At 40.2% G+C, this 10,898-nt stretch overlaps 2 protein-coding genes and 1 non-coding gene across 4 annotated transcripts; 1 reads left to right on the plus strand and 2 right to left on the minus strand.

The window, feature by feature from the left end:
* Positions 1-628: 628 nt before the first annotated feature.
* Positions 629-4,783, minus strand: zgc:153018 (Transmembrane protein 179-like). Its single transcript, XM_054597764.1, has 4 exons — positions 4,357-4,783; positions 3,641-3,778; positions 3,444-3,522; positions 629-2,837 (listed from the first exon to the last, which is right to left on the minus strand). Exons 1-4 carry the CDS (start codon positions 4,677-4,679, stop codon positions 2,640-2,642), a joined length of 738 nt encoding a protein of 245 aa, XP_054453739.1. The 5' UTR covers positions 4,680-4,783; the 3' UTR covers positions 629-2,639.
* A 2,465-nt stretch (positions 4,784-7,248) lies between these two features.
* On the minus strand, positions 7,249-7,321 carry trnaf-gaa (transfer RNA phenylalanine (anticodon GAA)). Its single transcript has one exon. It is a non-coding gene; the product is annotated as a tRNA-Phe (tRNA).
* Positions 7,322-7,498: 177 nt separating this feature from the next.
* hs6st2 (heparan sulfate 6-O-sulfotransferase 2) lies at positions 7,499-10,260 on the plus strand. Of its 2 annotated transcripts, none has more exons than XM_054597730.1 (2): positions 7,499-8,429; positions 8,867-10,260. In XM_054597730.1, the coding sequence occupies exons 1-2, from the start codon at positions 7,849-7,851 to the stop codon at positions 9,693-9,695; spliced, it is 1,410 nt and encodes a 469-aa protein (XP_054453705.1). In that variant the 5' UTR covers positions 7,499-7,848; the 3' UTR covers positions 9,696-10,260. The 2 variants fall into 2 exon arrangements, with proteins under 2 accessions (XP_054453705.1, XP_054453706.1); XM_054597731.1 differs by having other exon boundaries at positions 8,870-10,260.
* The last annotated feature ends 638 nt before the right edge of the window (positions 10,261-10,898 follow it).

Raw genomic sequence — 10,898 nt, forward strand, 5'->3', positions numbered from 1 at the left:
GTACAAGTACCTTGAATATGTACTTAGGTACAGTACTTCACTAAATGTACTTAGTTTCCACAAATGCTGTTCAGGTTAAAATGCGAAGGCTACTTTAATGTGCTGTGAATTGATGAAGACTGATCCTGTTATAAAGCAATTGTTTTTGTCAGACAGTGAAAGTGGTGGGAGAAGTGTTCGGTATCTTTACTGAAGTAATTGTACCAATACAGCAACACATCAATGTAAAAATACTCTATTACAAGTAAAAGTACAAAAGTATGTCAGAAGTTAAAGTACCCTTTTTGCAGAAATATGGGCCCCTGTGTTTCAGAGAATAATAAAAAAATGTTTTACTTTTGTGTGTATGTGAGGAGGTAGAAATAATAAGAAAAATGTAAAAGTTGATTGAATTTACATATTAATCTTGTTGACCTTATCTGCTCCGTTTACATTTTGTATATTTAAAGGCAGTTTTTTTCTAGTCATGTTCCTTTTTTAAAATTCAAGAGATATAAAGTGTGTCACAGCCTTCCTTTAGAGATGAATGTCTCAACTTAAAATAAAAGGCAAACTTATCAGTCAGCATTGATGCGTATGGATGTTCTTATAAAGTATGTGAGTTGGGACAACGTTCTTTCATAGTGGGAAGCTTTTTATTTTTGACAAACAAGACAAATGCAAAAAAGCATGAATGTGAATGAGCACAAACAGGTATAAGAGGTAAAAAGCAAGACCACTGTCAGGTATAATACAAAACATTTCCTATATTACAATACATTTCAAATGACATTACTGTCTCATCTCTCTTTACTTCAGATTTCTTGCTCCGCCGTCCGTGTGTCATAACAACCACTTGGTTCAATGATAATAGGAGGGAAGTTTAACTTTAAATCATTTGTTTTAAAAAAAAAACCTCACAAAAGTCAGAAACTTCTTTCCTCTTCACTTCACCCTTCTGGGCTCCGCACATATCTATCTCAATATGAAACTTACCACAGATCCTTTAGGGTTTACCTCCAAATTATTCTCTGCAGACTCTACAAGTTTCATTTGAGACGATTTAACTGCTTCATTAACGCCCTGCGAGCGGCTGCTTCAAGACAAACGACATCATGATAAAAATCCTTGCAGTAAGAGAGACGGTCAGCAGTGATTTTCTTCCGTTACACAACAGAACATTTGGGTCATGCTCACACAGTGAGCCTGTTACTGGTGGCTCAGTCACACTCTCACCACATGCTTCACAATAAAAGCGCCTCAGTGCTACAGTTGAATTTTACACTCAGAACAGTCGACAAAGTGTTTTCTCCCTGATGACGACACAACTGTGCAAAATGTCAGCAGACATGTAAACAACATGCATATTAAATATATTCCAAACGGACTGAAAGAAAAAACACCATCTGGTTCCTTGTGAAGTCATTAAGTCAAATGACCATAATGATTATTAGCTTCTAAATAACACTGTGGTTATTAGATGAATAAATACATCTGCTTCTGTGCCTTTTTTATTCTGTAAAATCCCTTTTGTTCCAGCAAAGAGTTTAGTTAGTCCCAGTTAGTGGCTCTCATGTATCCTCATTACATCGGAGCTTCAAATAAACAAATTCCCGCACAGCCTTGAAAAAAACAGAAGCTTGTTTAACAACACTAAGTGCTGTTCAGAGGGTTTTTCCTGAATCATTTAGTCCCTTTAAACCATTTAGATGAAAAGATTTCCAGTCTGCTGCACGATAAAAAATATGCTTTCAAGGTTGAAACTCTACTGCCAATTCCAAACAAAAAAATTTAGCTGGATATTACATTTGACCTTGCTTGAATTTTACACTTTACTGCATTGATATTTTTCTTATGTAACACAAAACAAGTAAGAGATATGCAATTATGTAATCTCAGCAGAATGGGAAGAACAGGACAACCTTCAATATTTCGATCTAGGAGCGATCACACATTATTCCAAAATAAAAAAAAGCCTAAATTAGCCTCTCTTGTTGTGTTTAATATTTGGAACAGTTCATCAACAAGTGCTCTACCTGTTATCCGGTTATCTAGACAGGTAAACCAGTTAAAATCTTTTTTTTTTTTTTTTTTATCTCAAAGCAAACTGAATATTCAAGGATTTTGGAAATTGGTTATGATCATTCAGAAGAACAGATGCTTAGTTCGGTTACTCAAATATAATAAATACTAGAGGCACAAACTGTAACTCTAAAGTTGTGGCGCTTGAGTGAGACGTGGCAGTTTAATGTAAAGTACGTTTTTTTTTGGCTCTGCTCAAACGTCATCATGTCGTTACATAATATAGCCTGACTGCTTATTGGATGGTAAAAATAAATGTGTCAGTGCGCTCTGGATCACAAGATATATAACAGAGACACTGTTTATAAATCACTTAAAACATTTCTTTGGCATTTCTATACTGACATTTCTTGTTAAATATCAGCTGTCATATACGCCCATACCACTTATCGGTCAGGCTCTTATTACATAAGATGATGAATTATGATTTAAATCGAAATATAACACTGATTATTATATCCTTAGCCACACTGCCATGTCCATATTCTACATGCAGTAAGGAGAACTGTATACAGGGTAGACATTATCATCTAAAAGCTAACTGTAACGTTGTTTATCACTACCTCAATCTCTCTCAGTTAGACAAAGATGGTGGGTGTTGCTGGAGGATGTGGAGGTGTCGGGGAGCCGCTGTCGGACAGACTGTGTCCCAGCAGCAGCTCCTTCTCTCGGGGACGACACGGCCCGCTGATGTGCTGGCTGTGGGAGTGGTAGAGCCGCAGGAACGCCAGGATGGACTGAGCCAGCCAGAGAGCCGACACTAACCACAGAGAGGCCTGAGGAACAAAAATGTGATTAATTAAGCTTACATTAACACTTATATAATGACAAAATCAAGGCTATGAATGTTGATGTGTGTGTAAATATAAAGAGCTAATCAGAACTTTTTTAAAGGGATTAAGAGTAGGAACGTTATCGTTCTTTGCAAGAGCAAGTAAAAACAACAAAAGCCTTGGAAGAAAACAGAAAAGGTGTCACAGAAACCAGTGTGGATGAGGTTGACACAGCTATAAATGTTGTTGTAGGTCGACTCATAGAGATAATAACTTTTGTTTTGGCATATTCATTTGATTTCCTGGTAATAACTACAACCGCTTCTGTTCTGTTCTGGGACGCATATATAAATAGTAGCTGCCTTATTCTCAACATTAAAAAAAGCTTATCAGTCAATATTGATATACTGTTTATGGATGTTCTTTATAGTATTCATAAGTTAAAACAACATTCTTTCATAATGGGAGCTTCTTATTTAACAAACAAGACAAATGCAAAAAAAACAGAAGTATGAATGAGCATAAATTCTGTTTACTGCCATTTACTACTTTAAAAGTGGGACTTTAGCAGTCTATTGTATGTATGTGTGTATTTGTAAACACTCATACCTGTGCAAGATTGAGCTCTGTGTAGAAAGAGGAGGTGTTCACATCCAGGTAAAGTGGGACCGACTGGGACTCTGCACAGCTGAAAACAAACAAAGCAAAACGGGTGAGAAACAGCATTTTTCTGTTTTGTTTTGATCTTTTTTTGGTTTGGAAATCAGTTTATTACATATAGGATGTTCCACCGTCGTACAATGTACCTGTATGGTCGTGTGTTGTGATCAGTCACGGTGTCACACCAGGAGACAAGTCCCAGAGACAAGATAACACTGGCCCCTCCAGACAGGAAGAGCACGCACACACTCAGCAGCACGGTCAGGAAGGACGAAAACAGGGTGCTGAGCAGAAACACACATACAGACAGCCATCAGACAAACGGTACTATTGATATCAACATAGAAATAAAAGCTATGTGTAGGATATGTGGGAAGACACACCCACTGGAGCAGAAATGATTAGTTGGTTGTTTGTTTAATTTCCATCAAATTAACTGAAACCTGTTTTGATAAGAATGATCATTATTGCCATTTTCAAGCAAAAAGGTCCTGCAACTCAAATGCAATGATTTACTGAAAACATATCAGATAATGAAAGGAATTTCTTTGGGTTTTGGGGTGTTGGTCAGAAAAAAACAAGGCATCTGAAGAAAGCATATTGGGCTCAAAGAAATATGAATGTGCACTTTATCACAATTTGTTTCATTTCATAGACAAATAGATTAATCAATCATCATACCCACTTAAACTGGGATGAAGAGATGTGTACAAAATGATGTTCTTTGTTTACATCCTTCATCCCTACTGTTTGACTACTTTATGCACATGTAATAGTGGTCAAATAAAGAACATTTCAGGTAACTTTAGTAATGCATAAGTAAGTGTAGTGTAATCAGGGTTAGTGCTCCGTGTTGTCTCACTCATCATGTCGTCCGTGCAGATAGAAGAGGCTCCTCCAGCCCTGCGCTGCTCCGTACAGCACCGTGAAAATACCGACAAAGGTGGCGAACTGGCAGGCAGCCGGCGGGCCCCACTGCTGCACCACCAGGTGAGAGGCGTCTCCCGGCTGTCCCGTCAGCTCTCCCCGGTCCTCTGTCCTCCAGTAGCCGCTGGAGAAGAGTGCGCAGCGGCCTTTGAACGCGGAGCCGTTCAGAGCCATGGGGACGACCACCAGCAAGCCCGCCGCGATCGAGAGGGCGTGAGCGGTGCAGTGAGCCAGCAGCAGCCGCCGGTCCAGCTCCATGGTACGAGGCGAGCAAGAACTAAACGATGCAAGTCGTAGGATGATTTAAAAACAATGCAATGCATTAATGTCAGCACTTCCCTGTTTGTTGTCCGTGTAGCGGTTCAACGTGGTGGAGGGTATTTAAAGGAGGCAGGGCGGGGACGGGTCACGGCTCCGCAGTTCAGCTGTTACACAACGCCCCTCAGAGAGGAGCAGCAGGGCCGGAGGTCTCACTCCGACGGGAAAAGACGAATCATCACCGTACCATTATGGTCCAAATAGTAACAAGTTAATAATTATATAGCATGATAATAACTGTATGAAACGCCCTCCGTTTAGAACTCATATCCAGGAATATTATACCACTTATTGCTGAATAATGTTCATTTATTGGGCTTAATGTAGTGTCACACAGATAAAATGTAATTGAATTAGTACAATAAGATAAGATAAGATAAGATAAGATAAGATAAGATAAGATAAGATAAGATAATCCTTTATTAGTCCCGCAGCGGGGAAATTTGCAGGATTCACATTCAGGCTGATATGATTCATGCACATTCAGGCTGATATGTGATATATAATTTAGTTAACATTCAAGCCATTCCCATAAGAAAATGGGAACCTATTATAATGTATATATGCTTGATTAAAAATTCTTTGTGACAATAGAAGTAAACTAAACACTAACACTAATACACTAAAAACCTGTGCAATACAAATACACTGTGCAATTATAGTTATAATAGTTTTCTGTCTGTATATATAATATTTCAGTTTCTGTGGATGCTTTACTGTTTTTATTGCTTATTTATAATACTTGTTTTTTTATCTTGTTTTTCTTTTACTATGTCTCTTGTTTGCACTATAACCTATGCTGCTGTAATCCTGTAAATTTCCCCACTGCGGGACAAATTAAGGATTATTTTTATTTTATCTTATCTAAAAAAAGAAGTCAACATTTATAACATTTTGGATTTTAAAAAAACCCAGGCATTTAAATTCATTTTAAAAGAACAAATCCAGGAAAAGTATGATTTAGTTTCTATGCTTCAAATTAAATATGAAACAAGATGTAATTTACTGGATCCGAACCGCACCAAAAACAATACAAGCATATGCTATGGAAATGGTCTATCATTTCTTAAACCTGTCTAGCAGTCATTCAGATGTCTTACCAACAGACAAACAAACTGGGCCTAAAACCAACTCTTTCTATTAACAGTATTTAAAAATATGGATCCAACTCCCCGTTTTATTTGGACTGAGAGCTCGTTTTTATAATTAAGCAGAGGGAAGCATCTGTCACACAAACGATCATTGGTGCTCGAAAGTTCAGCAGTGACGTAGTGACGACGCTGTGACGTCTGTTTTCACCAACTGACCTCTTTTTATCAGTAGACCTCTTTGATGAAGGGGCTGATTAATCACTTTAATCAGACTCTTAAAAAGCACTAACTAGTTGTTACACTAACTAGTTGTTACAAAAGCAACCTTTTCCTCATCCTGAATCCTGAAGTCATGCTGGTTTCATTACAGACACAGATATTTTAGATCATATTATAAGTTAAAGAAGCTGCTAGTTTACAGGACCAGGGCTGATATTAGGCCCCCAGTCCATAGAACTAAGGTCCACACTGCATTTTAAGTATGTCTTTTTAAAAGCCCCATGGGGGTCCAGACTGGATGCCACTGTGTTTGCTAGACAGGAATGTGGGTGGGTGGAGCTGGGGTGAAATTCTTCCCTGTAGATCAGCCTACTACCCCCCATCCACAGTCGATCAGCGAAGCACATTTTTCTGAAAATCATCTAAAAATATGTGGAGACATCTTCAGATATTATGATGCTAATGCAGACCATTAAAAAAACATCAATGAGTGAGAAGAGAACACACAATGCAAATGAGAGAAACTAAAATACAAGTGCTTAATCTGTAAACTGCAATAACTATTGACTTTTACCACAAAGCACTTAAATGTAGCCTAATAAACATTAATTATATATGGGAAATATTTTTTAAAAATCGACTTTATAGTATACAAAGGGAAGACAACATATACGTTTTAAATCCCAATTACAATAGCATTTATTCTAAAGGGATGATTCAAATGAGTGCAGGGTTTTAAACGTCTTGTATAAATGTTACAAAGAAACATGGTAAGAGTGATAACATGTAAGAGACCTAAATCTGGCTCTAATGCAGAACCTTGCTCACAAAAATCCCATATAGTGCTGGATTTAATACCCACAGAATTGAATGAACATGATGTTTGTGACACTCTCGTAAATTTGCTATATAAGAAAGGCTGCCTTTCTAGAAACAAGGCCCTATGGTATTCTGATGAGCTATTTGTGCATCACAAATAGCTCATCAGAATAAGTTGAGAATTGAGGAGAAAATGGATTGAATTGATAGTAAACGGTAAATCAATTTAGTAGATTACATTATAATAACAATAGCAATTTGGTACGGTGCAACAAATGGTAATTTTATGTTTTAAAACGTAGCATAAATGGCTATCAGCATTTGATTTGTTTGCATAAAATTACCAATGTAAATAGTTGGGTTCTATGGCTGCATCAAAATGCCGAAACCCGGGATCGAACCAGGGACCTTTAGATCTTCAGTCTAACGCTCTCCCAACTGAGCTATTTCGGCGATAGAGCAACACACACCCGCATGTGGTATTTGAAGACACGCTTACAGCAATGTCGTACGGTGTTTAATTTATCTGTGATTGAGGTTTAAAAGCTCAAAAGCATGAAAAACCTTAAACCGGTTGTTGGGTTAACTGCACTTCTCCGGACGGTGGTGTCTTCCACACTGTGACGTAATTCTGACGCCCACTTTCAGCGCAGAGGCTGCTGGGAAGAAAGGTCAAGAATCGCTGGCAGTGGAGGCAAGGATTAAACGTTACGGCTGCAAGGAAGATGATCGCTTAAATACAACTAATGCTACCGGGGGAAAAAAGCTACTTTTATTTCCAAATGAGTCATGACTCAACTGTAATACAGAAAACATCACAACCAGCCATCGTCCGTGTTTGCAGCCGCAGTTATCCGCTCGGCTGCATTGTTATTGTTTTCGCTTCACTAGACGAACATAACACGCTGTTACTCGAGGTCCCCCAGCCGCGGCGGGGGCCCGGACCGCCTGAGTGATGTTGTGTTGTTCACCGAGAGAAGATGGATGAGAAGTCCAGCGGCGGCAGCAGCCACCACCGGCTCCTGATCGTCCTGCTCATGGTGCTGCTCTTCGGCGTCATAATGGTCCAGTACGTGTGTCCGAGCAGGAACGAGTGCCAGACGCTGCACCAGCTGGGCTCGTGGTTTAAGGACGGAGGGGCAACTGGTTCAAGGAGCAGTGGCAACGACATCCACGACGGGCTCCAGAGGGACCCGTATATCGCAGAAGATGGCGCTCTGGTCCGCTTTGTCCCTCGCTTCAATTTCACCAAGGTCGATTTAAACCGTGTTGTGGACTTCAACATCAAAGGAGATGATGTGATTGTGTTTCTGCACATTCAGAAAACCGGTGGCACCACGTTTGGTCGACACCTGGTGCGAAATATTCAGCTCGAGAGGCCCTGCGAGTGTCACGCGGGTCAGAAGAAATGTACCTGTTTCCGGCCAGGTAAAAAGGAAACCTGGCTGTTCTCCCGGTTCTCCACCGGCTGGAGCTGCGGGCTCCACGCGGACTGGACCGAGCTGACCAGATGCGTCCCGTCACGCATGGACTCTCGAGAGGCTCCTGTTGACCTGCCCAGGTTGGTGTAGGAGGGATTTCAGGGTGTTACTGCATATAAGAATGTGATCTGCATTGTAATAATACGTTTTGACGTTACATGTGCTGCATGCTTCAGCTGCTGATGTAATACATATTTAATGGCACACAATTGGATCAATTGATGTAGCTTTTCACCTTCATAGAGTGAAGAGGGTGTGAATGTGACCCTTGGTGGAAGTTTTAACACTGCAAGCAGGTGGTGATTACCTGGTTCTTAAAAAATGTTTTGCTCTTTCAACAAATCTTCATAACAAACCTTACTTTAACCTTCTCCACAAACACTTTTATTACACACAAACCGAACAGTTGCAGGAACTTCTTGCCGAACTAATCTATTCTCCAAGCATTATGATGGTAACATCAAGGCTTTAAAGGTTGGCTTATTACAGACATAATGTTGTCTTTTTTTCTCTCCAGTAGGAACTATTACTACATAACCATCTTAAGAGACCCAGTATCACGCTACCTGAGCGAGTGGCGTCACGTGCAACGTGGTGCTACATGGAGGGCCTCCTTACATGTGTGTGATGGACGTTCACCAACGCTATCTGAGCTGCCGAGCTGTTATTCAGGAGACGACTGGTCGGGTTGCTCCCTGCAGGAGTTCATGGACTGCCCCTACAACCTGGCCAACAACCGACAAACTCGCATGCTGGCTGATCTCAGCCTGGTGGGTTGCTACAACGTCTCCACCATGAGTGAGGAAGAACGCTGGGCAGTGCTCCTGGAGAGCGCCAAACGCAACTTACGTGGGATGGCCTTCTTCGGGCTGACAGAGTACCAGCGTAAGACCCAGTATCTGTTTGAGCGTACCTTCAACCTGGAGTTCATCGCACCCTTCACACAGCTCAACGGCACACGGGCCTCCGGTGTCGAGGTCCCCAACGAGACCCAACACAGAATCCTCCAGCTGAACCGATGGGACGTGGAGCTCTACGAGTATGCTCGTGACCTCTTCCTGCAGCGCTTCCAGGTGGCGAGGCAGCAGGAGCGCAGGCAGGCCAGGGCGAGGCGGCAGCAGGAGAGGAGGCGGCTCCGTGGCAGGCTCGCGACAAAGCAGGGGAGGCAGCTGAAGCCCACAGATGCCCCCCATCACCCTCTGAGCCACTCAGTAATAACTGAGGAGCAGATGAGGGGAAAGGCTGGTGGAGACGGTGAGGAGTCAGAAGTGCTGCTCCCAGACTGGTGGGATCTGGATGAGAACGGCACCATGGAGGACTACATGGACAATGTGGAGCAGTGGTAGCGAGTGACTGGAACAAGCAGCAGGATGTCTTAATACTAAGTGTGCCATGTTCTGCCTTGTCTGTTCATTAATCAAAGTTATTTTTAGTATATGCCTTCCACTAAATTGTCTTTTTTTTTTTCTTAACATGAACCATTGACACACATTTATTTATTGATACTGAATGTATTTCTTTGCCACAACTGATATGAATAATTAATACATTTGTTTGACATTAAGAGAGGCTGGTTTAGGTAACTGCAATGCTTTACTATCCAGTGATCAAACAAGCCTTCTAGATTATTCTTCTGTCTTTTAAACACATCTGAACTCTTGAGATGTAGCTTCGAGTGAGGTTTTTTTTTTTTTTGTTAAAAAGAACAATTTAATACTTGTATCTTTAAATAATATGCTACTGTTTGTGATATACAATCTATATGTTTGCCAAAATGTTGTCCTGTCTGAAATGCATACATTTTACAATGTACCTGTGTTTTTATGTGTCCTATAAGTAACATAAAAAAGAGAAAGGCATTTTCATAGATACCTCATTGTGTAGCATTAACTGCTCATTTGTAAAATTACTGAATGTGTCTTAAGTCTGAATTTTTGTTTTTTATAAAAAAAAAAATGATTTTACATTCACTGCACTATTGTCTACTCTTTCCATACTGAAATATATTGTTTTTCTGTGTCTGATGTCCTTTTGTCTGATCATGTGCAAAAAGGCTGCATGCTTTTGTTTTGCACTTGCAAACCTCTGGAACACCAGTAGAGAGTGCTAGAATAATGTAAATGAAATCTTGGTGGAGAATCTGAGGTGGTAATTGACACCAAAGCTTATTCTTAAATTTGGCTGGATAGGATTTAAAACATTTTTCAGTGCAATCCTCAATGGATTTAATAGAGGGATCAGCTGGGACAGATTTTGAAGAATTACTTAGCAATATACTAAAAATGAAAGCTCAAGACTTTATGGAGCTTATAGCATTGTTAAGATGTATTATTACGGTGCATATGCTGTTAATCCTATAAACCAAAATATATAAACCAAGTTCCAGTATATTTAAATTTGACAATGAGAAACCTAAAAACAGTCCTCAACGTTTACCCCCAAAAAAGCACTGAAATATAAAACCATTATAACACTCAAGTAGCCCATCTCTGGCCTTTGATTCATAGGGAAGCATGTTGCTCTGCAAGCATAACTCAATTCATGTTTGG

Source organism: Anoplopoma fimbria, chromosome 4 (genome assembly GCF_027596085.1).
Source record: "Anoplopoma fimbria isolate UVic2021 breed Golden Eagle Sablefish chromosome 4, Afim_UVic_2022, whole genome shotgun sequence".
In the NCBI taxonomy this organism is placed as follows: Eukaryota; Metazoa; Chordata; class Actinopteri; order Perciformes; family Anoplopomatidae; genus Anoplopoma; species Anoplopoma fimbria.

What these genes read in the sequence shown, in the direction of transcription:
- zgc:153018 (XM_054597764.1), bottom strand. Translation starts at nt 4,679, where the DNA reads ATGGAGCTGGACCGGCGGCTGCTGCTGGCTCACTGCACCGCTCACGCC. An exon ending in CTGCACGGACGACATGATGA is followed by an intron (nt 3,779 to 4,356) that starts GTGAGACAACAC and finishes GTTTCTGCTCAG; the next exon opens with CACCCTGTTTTCGTCCTTCC. An exon ending in CACAACACACGACCATACAG is followed by an intron (nt 3,523 to 3,640) that starts GTACATTGTACG and finishes GTTTGTTTTCAG; the next exon opens with CTGTGCAGAGTCCCAGTCGG.
- hs6st2 (XM_054597730.1), top strand. Translation starts at nt 7,849, where the DNA reads ATGGATGAGAAGTCCAGCGGCGGCAGCAGCCACCACCGGCTCCTGATC. An exon ending in GCTCCTGTTGACCTGCCCAG is followed by an intron (nt 8,430 to 8,866) that starts GTTGGTGTAGGA and finishes TTTTCTCTCCAG; the next exon opens with TAGGAACTATTACTACATAA.